An 18,182-nucleotide genomic window follows, 5' to 3' on the forward strand; every position below is an offset into this window, starting at 1 on the left:
TCTCCCAGAGATCCCTCTTTTCTAAAAGAAAGACATGCCAGCCAAACTAACTTCATGTGCTTTGTACACTCCTAAAGTAGCAGATCAGGAAACAGATAGTTTGTGTCCTGATTCCAACATGTTACTCAACAGCCTCTCAACACACACCTGTAACCAAGAGAGAGCAAAGCAAACGTGCTGCCTTTAAGAAAGAGTGACCCTTTCCCACTTGATTGACAGGACAGCATCCAACTTTAAAGAGGGGGCTCTGACCTACAGTTTACATTTAGCTATGTGACACTGGTAAGTTATTTAACCTCTCCTGAAGTCTTAACTTTCTCCTCTGCAAACTGGTGATAATATCACTGGTACCTCCCAGGGTTCTTTTATATTTAAAAGATATTTAAAAGATATTTTAAGTATCTTTATCTATGTCAAGTACATAGCATAGAGCATGTGCTTGCTAAATGGTAGCTATTATTGTTTGATGGATTCTCTGGTCGCTGAATACTGAATTATTTAATGAACTGATGCACAACATGAGAAAGGTCAAGTTAACAGATGGAAAAAACCAAGATCATAACAGGTTAGACAGGGGTCAGCAGATTTCATTCAGTGGGCCAGCTCCTTGTTTTTGTAAAAATTAAAAAAAAAACAAAAAACAAAAAACAAAAACAAACAAAAAAAAACACGTCACTGGAACCCAGCCATGGTCACGTGTTTACGTAATGACTGGGCAGCAAAGATGAGTTGATGTAAAGGAGACCACAAGACTTGCAAGCCTAAAACATTTACTATCTGGCATTTTAGGAAAAAGTTTGCTCATTCTTGGACAAGACCGATGAGGCAATATGAATAAAATAAAATTTAACACTGATAAATGTAAAGCTCATTTTTATTAAAATGAAGACACCTGTATAATATGGTCCTTGATTGGATCCTGGTTTGAACAAAGAAGCTGTAAGAGGTATTTGAGGGAAATTTGCATATGGAACTGTGTATCAGATGATACTAAGGAATTATTATGTTAGGTGACATAATAGAGTGGTTATTTAGATAAATATGCTTATTTTTTTTGAAATGCATAACAAAATATCCAGGGAGGATGTCATGTCCACAATTGACTTTAAAATACAGGTATATCTGTCACTATCTGAACTTAGTAACAAATAGATTTGAATACATTTTATGATGAATCCTTCGATATCTGAAATGCCATAGGAACCAAAGAAATTTGGACAGTTTAATCAGAGGTACAGAATAGGTTTAGATAGTAAAGTTTAATTATATTTTAGTAGCAAAAAAATGCCATATTACAGCTTCATCTTGTTAAGAATTATTAAATCTAGGTGATAGTGTTACGGGTATTTGTTACATTACCATCCCCACTTTTCTGTCTGAAAGTATGCAAGATAATTTTTAAAAGCTGTTTAAGAAAATGACTTGACTTCACAATAGGTCACACAAAGACAACATGCGGTTTTAACTATATTACCCAAAAACAAAACAAAACAAAAAACCCACAAACCTAAGTTGGATAGGAGTGTCCAGACCAAAGGGAAGTCATAGTCTCTCTACTACTGAAACATCTAGAAAATGCTGAACTTGTCATATAAAGAGGACACTGATATCAAGATATCCAGAAGAAAGTAGGATGGCAAGTGACATAAAAAGAGCTGTGAGAAAAGTCTCAGGACATTTAGCCCAAGAAAGTAAAGATAGTAATTGTTCTCAAATATCTGAATAAAAAGGAAATTGATAGGCCAATTAAAGACACACACACAAAACAAACAGCTACATTGCAAAGCAGTGGGCTCCACAGAGATGAGTCAAAAAGTGGGGGAGTGGGGGGGGGGTGGGAGTAGCTAGATAACCAACCAATTATTAAGAATGTTCTAAAATAACTCTTTTCTTAGGTGGGAGATGAGACTAGAAATCTCTGCATCCGAGATGCAGACATAGTATAGGCAAATTTAGGAATTACATATGGAATTTCTATCTTAATTCTAGCATTACTATATTAGTTTTGTTAGATTAGGATCCCAATTCTCAAGTTCCCTCTTTCCCTTCTGTGCATTTCTGTTCAAGAGGCAGTAAGAGAGAATGTAAGGTACACCAAGGGACAACGGTATAGAAAGATGCATAAAACTCCAGAATCTTCAGATTGGGGGATATTCAATCATGAAGCCATTTCTGTACTTATGTTTAGGAGCCAGTTCTCAGGGTTAGAATTTTGTAGTCTAGCCACATGAAGAAAATGTCATTAGCCATATGCTAGGCCTCAAAACAAAACAAAACAAAAAACCTTGTATTTTTCCAAAGGAAAGGGTTATATATTATACCACCAATATTATATAAAATACTTACAAACGCTTAAGTAAAAGCAAAATCATTTGTTGTAAAAAACCATCTTATATGAAGCTAAACAGTAACGTATCACGCCTTCACCACATATAGTCACCTATTATCTATGAGACTCAATCTAAAAATCAATTCTGAAGACTGGCAGGCAGACAGAATTCATGCAGATAAATTGCATTAAAATGAATTGCTATCTTTTTTTATCTATATAAAGAGAGTTACAAATACTGGTTTTTAAAGAAATTAATTAACAACTCTGAGAGTTGCCAGCAATTCTCAAAATAAGAAAACAAAGCAAAACAAAATAAAAACCAGTAAAGTGAAGTACATTTTATGCTTACAGTCAATAAAAATATTTGCAATGATGCCTAAAATGTTGCAGGGGAAGATTTAAATGATGCTGGTTTCCTGAATGAAGGATAAATTCTGATTTATACTTTTGAGAAAAAGTTTTGTTTGAAAAAAATGAGATTCTGCAATGTGAGAATAGATAATCTAATACATAGACCATATATATTATTGGACAAGTTGTAAGTTTACAGAAAAATCATGCATAAAATACCACCATTATTAACACTTTGCATTAGTGTGGTAAATTTGTTACAAGGGATGAAAGAACGTTTTTATAATTGTACTATTCACTGCAGTCCATGGTTTACATTAGTCCCATCCCATACTAATGTTTAAATAGTAGTCTATGTTTAAAAAGAGTCTTAACTATTTCAACACATCCTAACGTAACTTCGAAATAAGAAAATTCAGGTATTAAGACAGTTGGCGTGAATTGTAATTGAAGCTAGGAGACAATGGGCTAGATCCAAACTGCACCTACCTTCATTTGAAAAATGTCAGAGATATCATTTATTGCATGACTGTTTTGAGGGATTAATGAGCACCTCACGTATATATTCCACACTGAAGTAACAGTAGTCAACAGTAACATTAGCATGAATTTTAACTAAATACTATTATGGATGACAAGGGGAAACACAACTTTAAATTGGTGGATTCAAACTGGGAAATCTGGCATACTGACTTCCTTATTATGTGAAAGCAAAATTCATTTTGGGTAGTTTTCTTAACGTTGCAAATTGTCTTAACACATTTTTTTTTTTTTTAAATAACATGTCTTTTTCTGGTTACATAAGAAATACTTAAAGAAAAGAGTTTTTTGTAATCCTAACACAGTGATAATCCCTGCTAGGATTTTGGCACATTAAGTTAGCCCAAGTTTTGTTTTTGTGTTTTTTCCCTATGCTCATATAGGCATGTTTTTAAGTTGCTAAATTTGTATATTTATTTGTACATATTAAACAATATTGGAATCATATACATACACTGTCCTTTCCAGTCAACAAAGGATTTTATAAAAATCTTTGTCAACCTAAGGTATAAGAAGAAGCAGTATTGAATGAATTGACTTTCCTTGAATACTAATGAGGGTGAACTTTTCTAATATTACTAACCATTTCTATTTGTTCTTATGTTAACTGTCTCGTATCCTTTGCTCATTTTCCTTCTGAGATTTCTCACTGAGTTATCAAAGCACTTATATACAAACACTATCACCCTTTTGCCTGCTTGTGCTATTCTTTATGCTGAAAGTGCTCTATCCCCACTTCTCCAAGTGGCTCACTCCTGCTTGTTCTGTGGTTCAGCATCACCTCCAGCCACAATTCTATAATGATGTACTGGAAACCTAGGCCCTGGACATTTTAAAAATCCATCACCAGCTCTTCTGCAATGGGAGAAAGAACTGGACGATGAGAGGGGGTAGGAAGTCAGGGCCCGTGCAGCAGCTGGGTGAGATGACAGTGCTGTGGACTGGGGTGGTGACGGGTAGAGAGGGAAGCAGTAGGCAGAAAGCAGGCATTTTTTGGAGACAGAGTGAACAATGGTGGTGACTGAATATGAGGAGGAGGAGAAAGGCGATGGATGATGACCCCAGGTTTGTGGCCGTAGATGCTCTTTAGTGAAAGACAGTCAACACTGGAAGGCAAGGCAGCAGGGGAGAGGAAAGTGGGGCTAGGCAAGTGAACTGAAGGGACCTGCAAGACACTCAAGAGGAGACACAGTATAGAGTCCAGGGCACGTTAAGTCCAGCTTGGAAATGAAAATTTGGAAACCCTAGTATCAAAGGTAATAAAAACTATCATGGATGAAATAAGAAATCTAAAGAACCAGGAAATCTGGACATGGAGCCAGGGTGTTCCCATTCTCAGACCCATTACCAGACTACTTGGCATAACTCTATCACAGCATTTTTCCCCACCGAACTATAGTGATATGTCCTATTTATGTATTTCTCTTTGGTAGACCATGAGCTTCTCAGAGGCATGATCAAATATTACTTATTTTTGTACACCTGCCTTAACACAGTTCCCAAGGTACTATAAACATTCAGTTAAATATCTGTGGACCTTAACTGTCAACCTTAAGATTATTTAGAAAACAATAATTACACACACACTCACACACACACACACACACACACACAGGCACACTTTTAAAACTAGAAGTTTTAGGAGCCCAGACTCTGGAACAGATTACTTGCGTTAAATCCAGATTCTACCACTTTCCAGCTGTGTGACCTTGGGAAAGTTACTTAACACCTCTGTGCTTAGATGTCTTTACCTGTGAAACAAGGCAGATAAGGGTATTCCTCTCACAGTGTTGTGAACATTAAGTGTAAAGCACTTGGCAGAGTACTTGCCACATGGTAAGCATTCAAGTTTAGCTATTCTCATTGTTACCATTTTCTCCATTCATCATCTTCCCCAGTATAGAAATATTCAAACATGGAAAGGATTTCCAGTTAATTCTCTTCAAGTTTTGAAACACAAAAACAGATCATGTTCCTTCAAGTCTAAAAGCAAGGAGTAAATATAAAAAAAAAACAATGCTAATGGATCTGGTAAATGAAATTAGCATTTAAAAAAACTAATTTTGATGCTGAATTTAAAAAATAAAAACTAATAATAAGGAAACCATTTCAAACAAAAACAAAGTTTTCTTAGTTGTATATCCTAGGTTTTGTTGTTTTGTTTTGTTTTGTTTGGAGGGCTGGAGTCAGGGGAGTGAAGGGCAGAGGAAGAAACAGGGAGAAGGAAATACATATTACAAAACAGATAAGTTTACTTAGCGAGGCAGCTACAAAAACAGGGTAGTTAGAAGTCCCCAGGTTTGGATATTCAGCTGTAACAAAAGTTTCTCATATTCATTTCATTTACACTATAAGGTAACACTTTTCTTGGAGCCAGTGTTACATGTGTACCTATCTTCCCATACTACATACCACCATTTTTTAAACCTTTGGGAAGTTTCACCTCTTTACAGAGAATTCTGGTAACTGTCCTAAGTAAGCCATCCTATTGATTATGATTTGTGAGGTCCACAGCTGATGCTAACAAAATAGCATAATTTTTAAAGTGTATTGTGTTCGCATGCAAGTTCCTATGTTAATTCACTAGGTAGCTAACAGACCAAATAAACCCTCTTTCCACTTTCTGGTTGGAGTCAAGATTGGTATGCATAAAGGTCAAACTTCTCTGTGTTCTGATTTTATCTCAAGGGTTCAAATCTGAACTGTGGACAGCTAACCAAAAGAAAGCACCGCAGGTTGAAAACACAACAGGTGAGATGTCCTATTTGACAACCTCCTCTCACCTGCTTTTACAGGTTTTCCCTTTACCTTCTGAAATGTCTGCTCTGGTGTAGACAACAAGGTTAGGATCTCAATCACATATGAACGCCATTTTAAGAAAAGGAAGGCAAGAACATGAAATTAGTATGGTTTAAACTTTTCTGTTTATAAAATAGTAAAAAGAGTCAACAATGTAACATATAGCAAACAGCATTACAGAAAAAAAATACTATTTCCACATGTAATCTTCCATATTATATAATCTTATTTTACTTAGAACTGGTCAGAGCTTTAACTGATTGAAGGCTGTGTCACTTAAAAAGAAATAAATATGGAACCCTTGACTAGAGATCAGAAGAAAGACATCAAACTTTTTAAAGCTGAAAACTAAGACTGAGAAAGCCTAAAGCACACTGATTTAAAACTAGCACAACCAAAAGGTGAGCAACTTGATGATAACATGCAAGTAAAAGAAAAGTTCCTACAAAGAATGTGACAAGAGTGACAGGCAAGTTCTCTGACTGGAACACTGATTCTTAACCATTGAGAAAAAGGCATGACAAAACAAAATAAACAAAATCAAAACTCTGTAGAGGTTCACCCTCCTCCCAAGAGACACTGATTTAACTGATGGTATTTAACAAAAAAAATTATAAGATGTTCCTAATGGGCAGTCACAGTGGAGAACCACTGGGCTGGAATGTCACAATAGGTCTTCAAAATAATGGAATTTCTTTTTCAGTAGACCCTTAAAATAGGATATATTGTCATAACAGGAGTGTTTATCACAGAGCACATCAAGATTTCCACTCTCTGTTTACCATGCCTTTCTTCCTTAACTCCAATTCATGCGTTAAACAACCACAACCTGCCCCTTCACGGTCCTGGAGCGTCATGAATGAACGGCCCATTGCTGAACCCAATGGCCCAGCTGCAGCCCTCTTCTCCCTCTCCAGAGCATAAAGCACCGGGTCCGGGTCTCAAAATCCTCCCTCACTACCCCCATCCTTGGCTTCTGAGGCACCTTTCCTCCCTGGCTTCTCTGCTCGTTAAATGAGAAGTTCAATTAAACTGAAGTCCATGACAGTCCCTGAAAAGTTCAACAATAAGTTCCAGAGGTGTAGGAACCCCCTGAAATTGTATACACACAAATGTGCATGCGTACCTGAGGAAACCATTGTTTTCTTTATATTTTCCAATGGGTTTAGGATCTCTGAGGGATTATAAACCACTGTTTTAAATCCTGTTGCTCTTTAAACTTTTCAGGCTTCAACCGCCATGCATAAATTTATGGTTCCTACATCAATCCCAACCTAGCAGAGATCTGAATTCATATTCTCAATTGTCTATTAGGCATAATTGGTAAAGGAAACGAGCACATCCAAAATAGTACTCACCACTCCCTTCAGAAAGACTTGCTCTCTTGATTCTTTTTTTTCATTTTCTAAAATTCAGTTTTATTGATGTGTATTCATATACCATACAATCATCCACAGTGTAGTCAACTGTTCACAGTACCATCATATAGCTGTGCATGCATCACCGTTGCTCCTGATTCTTAATTTTGGTTAATGTTATCCAGTGTACACTCAACTGAATCAGAAATTTCAGAATCACCTTTCACCTCTCCTTTTTCCCCTATACCCAGTTAACTTCTAATCTAGCCTCTTTTCTGCATCAGGATTTTATTTTAGGCTCTTTCACAGGTTGTTATGGCTATAGCTTCCTAATGGAACTCTAAGCCTGCAGTCTCCGTGACCTAGTCCATCTACCAAATAGCTACCAGACATGTCTTCCTAATTGTGCCACAACCCTGCTTAAAGAAACATCTCTTGGCTCTCCTAAATAGACAAGAGAGAATCTAATCTGCTTGGCTTGGAATGAAGTGCATTCCACAAAGTCTCCAACCTTCCTTTCATAGCCTCATTTCCCACTTCCAGCACACCTTAACACTCTCCATTTTTCACCCTTACTCATGCAATAAGAGACGCCGTCAACAATTTATGTCTGCCCAGAATGTCCGTTCCCATTCCTTTAACTTTCAGTGGGCAACTGATGTGAACAAAACTCTGGGGCCAGACACTGGGAATACAGCTCAGAATAAAACAGTCAGGTGAAGAACCCTATGACAGTTATATTCCAGGGGAGGAAACAGACAACAAATAAGGAAGCAATTAAAACAATTGGAGAACGTGATCTGTTATATAGGAAATAAACAAAATGGCACGAGAGAAACTTTAGGAGGAATGATCTAGGAAGGCCTCTCCATTTCTTCAAGGATGAGAAATGAGCCTTAAAATGAGATCTTGAAGGATACCAGGGAGCCAGTCATAAGAAAAACTGGAGAAGAGCACCCGCACAGAGGGCACCGCAAATGCTAAGGCACCGCCTGTACTGTGTCTACCAGACAGCAGGCACCAGGCTCCCTGAAGAGAACTGAGTCAAATGTGTGTCTTTAGAACTTGGCTCAATCTGGCCCTTGGTCCTAAACTCAGTCAACAGCTGCTGAAATAAATGAATACTTTAAAGACAAGTGAGAGAAAGAATGGTGAGTTTGGGGGGAAGTGGAAAGAGTAGACATTCTTCATTACAGCAATAAAAATCTTAATCCCCAAAGCACTCAGGTTCTCTCCTATTATTCCCTTACTCCACTCTCTGGCATGTTTCTTTGAGTGTCGTTGCACCTAACAAGTTTTCATTGGTTTTAGTTCATCCCCCAAAATCCTACAGGGAAACTGTGTTCCAGGAACTTTTATAAACACAGAAGTATAGTACAGGCACACCTCGGAGATGCTGTGGGTTCCATTCCAGACCACTGCAATAAAGTGAATATCACGATAAAGAAAGTCACAGGAATTTTTCGGTTTCCTAGTGCATACAAAAGCTATTTACACTATACTGTAGTTTATTAAGTGTGCAATAGCATGTATAAAAAACAAAAATGTACATACCTTAATTAAAATGTGACATAAAGTGAGCACATGCTGTTGGAAAAAACGGCCCTGATGTACTTGTTCAAAGCAGGGTTGCTACGAACCTTCAACTTGTAAAAATCACAGTACCTGCAGAGCACAGTCAAGTGGAGCACAATAAAATGAGGTGTGCCTGTATATTTATGATGTAAAGAAATAATTATTTTCATTAAAACACATATGCAGACCCTCTGTACTTGTGATGTCCATTCCTTTTCCTCTCCTAAAGAAACATCTCTTGGCTCTCTTATATAGACAACAGAGAGCGAGTCTCCTTTACCTTATCCCCAAGGGTCCTAACCCATCCACTTTCTAAGGCTATCCCATGACAGCTGCTCATCACCGAATGGCCACCCTGTCGGTCAGTCTCAGGATAACATTTATCCAATTAAACAGGGTTCAATGGTAAAGCCTTATTTCCCTTTTCTACAAAATGAGACTAAGGATACAATACAAAGACAAATAAATTACATTAAGAATACGTTTTCACACATTTGAAATGCTTCCAATTTAACAAGCTACAAACAAAAAGCCTAGAAAGAGTAAATCAAGAGGCATGTGTTCTGACGGTACACACAAATTAAACAATTATTCCAGTAGTTTTGCACTATGCATTGAGACTGAAGTTTCAATATTATTGGCCAGCTAAAGGTTTTCTCTGCCATACTGATAGCAATATTGCCAAGGAGATGACAGAATTATTATTCAGATAGCATTTATCAGTTGTGAGCCACTGAGCCATGTCACCTCCCTCATATCAACACCTTCCATCCGAAATAAAAGGGTAGAGAGCTGAGTTAAGAAGGCGAGTGTGTCTTTTGCGATTAGCATGCTCAGTTTGTGTTGAGGGTGGTGACCATGTCTTCAACATGGCTGTACCCCCTGTGCCCACTCATATCTGCAACTAGTAAAGTTCCTGGAGTGTTGCCAGTCCTTGTGCAGTGAAGGGGATGGTTGTTACAACTCCACCAGCTTTTACAGACATATAAGTAACTGGAGAGACCCAAGAAGCTACTGTAGCCAAGTAGGAAAAAAGGTTGTGGGGCTCAACACAAGTATCTGGCCAATTAATAAGAATGGGGTAGTTCTTGTTCCACAAAAGCTGCAGGTTCACCAGCAGTCTTAGTGGAGGTTCAGACAATGGAAGGCTCTATAAACTTTGACCATAATCATAAATCAAATCAAAAGCCAATCTCTGGGTTACATACTGGCTTTATCTTCATTATCTGAAGGATAGCAACATTTATCCCTGAAAAAGAGTGTGGGGGAAAGAACACGAGGGAAACAATGTGTCAGATAGACCATTGTCTTGAAACACGCAAGTGTTATTCTGGACAATAGTACTGACACCTTGGAGACCTGGTTTCCTAAAATTATCCCAAAACAGTCCTTGGGGCATCTAAAATCCCATGATCAATTCTTCTCTTAACTCCGTATGTTTTAGAGCCAGAATCCATGATGGTTATAATGTTAACAATATTATATCAACATCAAATCTATTCTGGCCAACCTAGTTGCTCAACTAAATCAACCGTACCAACTAGACTTCACTTTCTTTAAACAAGAAAACAAAAGTTACAGCTCCGATCTCCTTAGTGTGGGGGGACTTATAAAAATGAAGTAAAACAAAAAACAAAAACAGGACAACATGGAAGACAGAATTATAAAACTTTTAACCCTGGATATTTAAAACAAAACTTACCTTTAATAATATTTTTATACAAATTTCTGTAATACGTATTTTATAAAAATGTATTTCAACTAAAAACCAAGATCTGGATGTTAGCCAAAACAGGAAAGGACAGTTTGTAATTCATTCTGTTTAAGCAGAAACATTTATTTTTCAGTCAGCAGTTTCAAATACCCCTGTAACTAAACTAAAAATTTAGACTTAACTTTTTTAAAAATTAGCTATATCAGTAGCAGTCTAAACAAAGCCAGAATTATCCAATTACTTTCCAGATTAGGTAGCCTCAGTATTTAGTTGAAGCCTTAGTTTTAATGAATTTGAAACAATAAAAATAATGGTTTACTGCTATAACTTGAGCACAGGCAGTGTTTGCTCTTGTCACATGACTACCTCTTTCAGAAATTTCAAAAGGGTGACTGTTTTATAAATATCTCAGGTCTTTCCAGGCCATGTAGATAAATTTGATTTTTGTATTATGACACAACCAACCTTTTATTTAGAAGAGAAATGGAGTGTGTGTGTGTTTGTGTAGTTGTGAAAGAGCAATGATTCCACCACTATGTCATTAGCAGAAAGGAATCAGGATACATCAGAAATTTTACTCATCTGGTCTTATTTTGTGAGTAAAGGGTGAGAAAATCCAGAATTTGGTTTAATAGCTGGTTTTGTGCTGGGGAATAATTTTGCAGTCATTCTTGAACCACCTGAATTACTGGAGCACGGCAGCCGTTTCAGCGACTTCTATAATTACAAGAAAGCTACTATTTAGAACATTTATCATGACAGAAAATTCAAGTTAAGATGCTTGTCACTGACGTATTAACAAGCAAGTTATATGAGTACAAAGTAGTGTCTTCTAAAGCAGGACTAATTCTGCTAAGGGAAACCACTGGGGTCTTCTCCTCGTATTCAGAAGGCCACAGAGACCCACAAGCAGGCACACCTCCAGGGACCGCCATCTAAGCGGCTGCAATGCATACCAGAGCACGTTTGGTGACTCTCCTTCCCCAAGAAAGAGAGGTCTCTTTTTACTTAGTCCATCTGCCATCAGTGATAATGAGATGCCTGGGTGACAACTCAAATTAAAACAAAAGTACTCTCCCTCCCAACAACTAAAAGCAGAAATGAGACCTCCAATGGCTAGTGATCACAAAGAAGAGATTCCAGCACTTTAGGAGAAGGCCTCCAAAAGAAAGCAACAGTGTTATTCAAACGGCCTAATGGTTCATTTTTAACCTACTACCTAGTCCCACTACTATTCGCACCAGCTAATATTTAGTCAGCTCTTAACCAGGCTAAGCACTGTTCAAAGTGCTTTAAATTTACTTCTTACAGCAACTGTAGGAGGTAGGACTAACAGCAACCCATACTGCAACTCATGGGAAAACTGGGGCACAGGGCAGTGAAATAATTTGGCCAAGGCTGGGCAGCTAATCAGCAGCAGGGCTCCCATGCTGAGCCCAGGCAACCTGGGTCGAGTGAACACCCTGAAACACTACATGAAACTACCTCCAACCCTCTAGCCCTAATGCCAAGAATACATAACTGATTTTCACCACATTTTCATTCTGTTTCATAATGAAAATACTTGTAATTTATTTGGAGGAGGAGGGTAACATCTGATACTTTGGAACCATTTAATTAGTAGAAACAAAATTTTTCTTCTTTTAGGATACTGCAAGTTCTCACCAAGTGAGCTAAAAAGCAAACAAACAAACAAACAAACAAACAAAAAAACCAAGCAAACAAACAAAAATACCATGGGCCAATGTCTAGAACAAAGGCCTATGTGCTGAGCACAACCCAGCCTAAAATTGTCCACACAGGTCCTGAGAAAACTGTCCTTTAACACATCACCTGATTTTCAGTATCGTTCCTTGATGGATGAATATTGCATGGTAAAAGTAGCCAACAGCCAAACGTTTGTGCTGCATTTTTTTGCATGTGAAATCTTAAAGTTTCATTACTGACTCCCACATGAAGGCAGATTTGAACTGTCCCAAAATGCTTGGGTATTTTTAAAACTTTTAATAGGATCCCTAGCAGCAGACGTCCAGTTCCAAACCAGCTACTAAAACCAAAATTTGAATTTTAAGATAAAACCAGATGAATAAATTTGTGATACGGCCTGATTCCTTTCCACTGATGACATACCTTGTGGAATCTTGCTTTTCACAACTACACACAAACACACCATCTCTCTTCTAAATAAAAGGTTGATTATGTTATAATGCAAAAATCAAGTTTGTCTACATGGCCTGGAAACCTGAGATATTTATAAAATGATCACCCTTTTGAAATTTCTCAAAGTGGTAGTCCAGCGACAAGTGTAAACATCATATCTACTCAAGTTATGATTTTGATTGTTCCAAATTGGTTACAACAAAGCTTTAGTCATGTCTGAGGAATTTTTGCTGTTTAAAACTTACATCCCTACAGCCAGGATAAAAAGTTGGAAATTTAGGCATCAAGATTTAGATTTCAGAAACAGTCCCATCATTCTACTAACTAAGATCCTCTTTCTGGGCTCTCCTGAAGTGAAATGAATGAATGAATGAAAGAAAATAAAGTAAACGTATGTCTCTGTGTGTGGGTAACTCCTGCTATTAACACTTTAACCTTCAAAACACAGACACACACACACAAGAACAAACAATATGATGGTGACTCATAGTCCCGGTCCGTAGGGAACTTCTGATTTAGAAGGCATGGTGAAATATGAACTTCAGTATCTACAGTCCCAGGCAGTATGCGATAAAAGGGTTTAACATTCTACCTTGTGTCTACCATGGTGTTAACCATGCATTTTGCTGCCCTGTCATCTACAAGTGCCCAAAGAGCACCTGAAGAGAGACACCTGTCACTCAGCTTTGCGTCCTTGGCATGGATGGCATCAGGCATAGAAGAGGGGCAATGAATATGAATATAAATTTTAGAAAATCTTTATTGCTGCAAAAGTCACACTACAACTTTGTTTTAAAAGCAGTATAGGCTTTGAAACCAGAGTCATTGTGAAAACATTCTACTGTAAAGTCCTCTAAATCAATTTTAACTTTATTTTTCATAGCCATAATAATTTCATCACATGGTCTATGATGCAACAGAAGGAAATCATCAATTACCAGGTTATTACTGGCCTCCTTCACCTGCAAACAGCATGGACACACTCAACTAGACTTTTCAGTATTTGCTGATTTTTGAAAAAATGTACACATCCATAAGAAATAACACCCCCCAAGTCTATTCAGCAATATGCTTCATTTATATTCAGTCTATTTTATAGCAAATTCTGCACACACCATATAAGTATACCTCCAAAAAAATTTTGATGTGACAATCTTCCACTTAAAATATGTGGAAATCACTTAAAATAATTCCCTCAAATTTTGCAAAATGCATCATCAATCAAATATTCAGTTGCAAAATGATCAGAAAAAAACTTAGGTAAAGAAATTGTTTTTTCAATAAGAATTATAAAAATCTAAGGTTCAATCCAAGACACAGTAGGCCTTAAAATTTTCTTTTACCCTCAAAAAAGTGACTGCTTACAATTACAATATTAACACTAGTATTAGCATTGACTTGGTCTTCTAGAAAATCTTTTATTCTGAAATGTTTTCAAATACTTTTGCATGTATCATTTCCATACAATCGCTTTGTTCTCAGCATAAGGCTCTCACCTGTAGTTGCTCAAAACATTGACTTGACTACTCCAATTCTCTAGATAAACGGGAGGAACACAGAAGGAAAACACAACAAAGAACTTTAATGAAAAGGATATACAGGCTGAGAACATACGCTGAAAACCCCAGAGGAAGCAGAAATAATACAAATAGCATAAAAAACTAAGACCACACCAAAGGTTGCGAGTACTGGAGCAGAGAGCAGGGAGAGCAGAAATTGGATGATTAATAAAGGTGGAAGCTCGAGTTTGACCTGTGCTCAAACATGGAAGGGAAAGAGGCAAAAGCAAATAAGATCTGGGTGAGTAATCTGATGGCAGCTCTCTGATAGAGGGAAATCCTAAGTCTCATGTGCTCTGTGAAAATTCTGGTGGCCTCAAGCATAGTCACACACACACACACCCTGCCCCCAATCCCCAGGCACGTCCTTTCCAGAACAGCAATGTGAAAAAATTAAGCACTAGCCCTTGATTCATTACTCTAAAAGTGACAGTGCTGGGCTTTCTATTCCTACAGTCTTAAAATGGAATTTTAATTTCCCCAATGCTCACATGTCCCATCCGTGTTAAGGGAAACCACCCACCTCTTTACACAGAGATGACATGCCTCTAACAAGAGAAAATGGACCTCAATTTGAGATTAAAGGCTTAAAATGAAAATGCCCAACGGAGTTTAAAACCTGCACTTGGGAGTCAGTCAGTCAATGAAGACTGCTTTCCGGCAGATCATTAGACTTTCTGACATTGATTTCGAGGGCAGAAGGGGCTGGGGATATGGACACCTTTTTCCTTAAGAGAAGCCAAGTTTGCCAAGAGAGGTGGGGGACAACCAGAAGTTGCCGCTGACATGACTGCTTCTACAATTTATCAATTTTACTTTCATCTTTAATCTTGAATTTTATATGGAGAGCTTTGTTCCTACTGTACACAAAAATGGTTATTACTGCAGTATGAATACGTGGCCTTTTCTGTATGCCATAGGCAAACCTCATTTACTGACCTAGAATGGTTTTGGAAAGTAAAAAAACCATTAAGTAGGTTGATGTAAGGCTTAAAGTGACAGCAGACACTGATGAGTATTTAACTGGCCATTTCAAACTATGAATAATTCTTTAAACTGGTTAATGATGAAAGTCCCTTCTAGATTTCACTGAACTGTCATTTTCTCAAACTTTCAAATAAAGACTTCAGATTATGTGCAGGATGGCTGAACCTTCTCCTTAGATTTCCCTTTTTCAATTTCCCCAGGGAATTTGTCACTGCTTCTTCACACAAAAATCACATTGAGCTTGTCCCCTTTTCTTGAGCCACCAATTTAAGGCACTGTTCTTACCCCTAAATACACAAGCCCAGGCTAAGCTGTTGCCAGTGAAGCCTCAGAATGATCGGCAGGTGACAGATGCGGTTGGAGAGCTCACAGATGTGGATTTGCTGCACTTTGAGTCTTATCGCAATAAGCGCGCTTATAGAGCCTGCAGATGCACGTCCCGTGAAAAGCAGAAATTCTTTCAAAAAAAAAACACCGTCATTTCCTATTAGGTTCACTTTTAGGGCTATTCTTAAGCGTTCATCCCTACTCTCATCCCTACCTAGCCTTATCCACAATTCATTTTAACTTCCTAAGTTCCAGATCCTCCTTCAACAAACCTAATTTGGTTAAAATAATAATAACGACAATAATAAAAGAAAGGGGGCAATTGGCACTGCCAAACCAGGAACCGACGAAGCTGCTATTTGGGAGCCTTCCCGCCCAGGCAGAGAGGCCGCTGGAAGTTTTCTGGGAAGCAACGGAGCCCCAGCATCTTCGCACGGTCCCTCTTTCCCGGGGTGAGGATTTCGCAGAGGGATGGGGAATCTCTCTTGCCTTTCCCAGCTGTGGCTAACGTGGAAAATAAAGTCCCTCTTTTCTTACCCTACCCCCGGCTCCAGAATGCTCCTGGCAGTGACGCCCCACCCCCACCCCACCCCGTTATCCCTAGAGGGATACCCCGAAAACGCGGTGTCCGCCTGAGGACCAGATCTTCCCTCGGCCGCGGCTGCCCCCCAGTCGCCGGCCCTGGCTCGCACTCGCCGTCCCCCGCCCGCCTCCGCCCGGGGTCGCCTCCGCCCGGGGTCGCCGCCGCCCAGGGTCGCCGCCGGGGTTACCGTGGGAGGAGGGGGCGGCGGCAGAGGACGCGGCGGCAGCACTGCTGCCGGTGGCGGCGGACGCGAAGGATCAGCTGGAGGACAAGGATGATGATGAGACGGACGCACTCCCCCGTCTCCATGGAACTCCCGCCCCGGCCCGTTGCTAGGAGCCCCCGGGGCTCGAGCTCCGTCTTGGGCGCTTTGTTGTTCCGGGTCCGGGGCGGCAGCAGCTTCCCGGCGACAATAAATAGAGTCGGCGCGGGGAGCACAGAGACACCGCGCGGCGGCTAGAGCGCCGCCGGACAGGAAGCGCCTCGGCTCCTCGCTAGCCACCCACTTCCGGTTCTCACTGCCCCCGTCCCCTGCCTTCTCCCTCCCACGCCCTTCCTGTTTCCCTGTCCTCGAAGCGGGCTCTAGCGACGATCCTGGTGGGCAGAGGTGTCCGGGGATCTAAGTCCGGTGGCTCTAGGGCTGGAGGCAGCCCTTTTGCTCGATAACCAATTAGAAAGGTTGTGAAAACACTGTTCCTTTGCACGTTTTTAGTCGATATGTAAACATGCACACTTAATTTCTGACGTACAGTATGTTATAAATGGCCTTTTTTTGTCAAAACCTGACAATTTTCAATACATAGAAAAGATCCGTCATTTAATATAATTGGTCAAGCTAGTCCTTAACAATGAAATGAGACATTTTCTGTCTGAAAAAGTCCTACTTCATTTTTTTTTCCCCAGTTGAAATAAATGCGTTAATTTTGGGGGTCACGATATAGACCTCGCTAAGGAATTCTCAGCCTACTCTAAGAGCTGACTGGCGGGGTGGACGAATGATAACGTGTGGGGGAGTGGAGAGAGAGATGGATAACGCAGGGGGCTCATGTTGCACTTTTGTCGCCTGCTTCTGCGATACTCCTTCCTGCACTTGGGTTCCCTCAGGAGCCCGGAGGCACTTCAGAGGACTTTGCGTCCGGTATAGCCCGATCGGGGAGGGTGGCAGGCGGGAGAGGAGAAGTAGGAGGTGGTAGGCGGGAAGGAAGAGGTGGGAGGTGGCAGGCGCGAGGTTGCAGGTGGGAGAGATGTGGGAAGGGAAAGGTGGCAGAGGTGGCAGGTGGGAAATGGCACATGAAGGGGTCGCTGCAGGCCAGGCCGGGGCGGTAGGCAGAGACCGGGGTAGGAAGGCGCTCACGTGGAAGTCGGGCGTCTGGGTACCGAGGCCCTTCCGCGGCTCTGCGCCCATGTCGCCCTGGAATGACCCGGGGACCGCGAGAGGCGCACGCTCGCCAGTTTGAACCGCCGCGCCAGGGGCCGAGCGCGCCTTCGGGGCCTCTGGGCGTCCTGCGAGGCGCTGCCCGCGGGAGCGACGCTCTTGTAACGGCCCCGGGAGCACCGCGGAGCGCGGGACCCTCGAATCCCTGACCCGGGATGGCGCGGGCCCCTGCTCCAAAGTCCCGCTGGGTCCGTAACCCCTGGCCGTGCGTAAGGCCAATGCGAAGCCCCGATTTCGTTATTACGAGGCCATGAGGCGGGCTCCTGGGTGCCTGGCCTCTGATTGGTGTGAATAGAACATGAAAAATGATAACGGCACTGACGTTTAGGAAGAGAAACCATGGACCGAATTCTAGGAGATTTGAGTGGATGCAACCGTTTGGGTATTTATGAGTTCTCCAAGAATGCCTCTTGATCTTTTGCATCTCACTCTGGGTGTTTAGAAAAATATCCCAAGCGTTCA

General features: G+C 40.3%; 1 protein-coding gene across 5 annotated transcripts in view; it reads right to left on the minus strand.

Annotated features, from left to right (window-relative positions):
• Positions 1 to 17,767, minus strand: part of TBPL1 (TATA-box binding protein like 1) — a 31,523-nt gene extending 13,756 nt beyond the window's left edge. Inside the window, exons 1-2 of one of the 5 annotated variants that reach the window (XM_037843358.1) lie at positions 16,473 to 16,588; positions 15,661 to 15,832 (exon numbers count right to left, since the gene is read on the minus strand). Coding sequence is in view for 1 of the 5 variants with exons in the window: in XM_037843354.1 (XP_037699282.1) it covers positions 16,473 to 16,594 (122 nt within the window). In the remaining 4 variants the exon portion in view is untranslated. Of the gene's footprint in view, positions 1 to 8,934; positions 9,046 to 15,660; positions 15,833 to 16,472; positions 16,763 to 17,639 lie in introns of those variants that run through there. The other 4 variants (XM_037843357.1, XM_037843356.1, XM_037843354.1 and 1 more) reach the window with 4 other exon arrangements.
• Positions 17,768 to 18,182: the final 415 nt, after the last annotated feature.

Source organism: Choloepus didactylus, chromosome 7, assembly GCF_015220235.1.
Source record: "Choloepus didactylus isolate mChoDid1 chromosome 7, mChoDid1.pri, whole genome shotgun sequence".
NCBI classification, from domain to species: domain Eukaryota; kingdom Metazoa; phylum Chordata; class Mammalia; order Pilosa; family Megalonychidae; genus Choloepus; species Choloepus didactylus.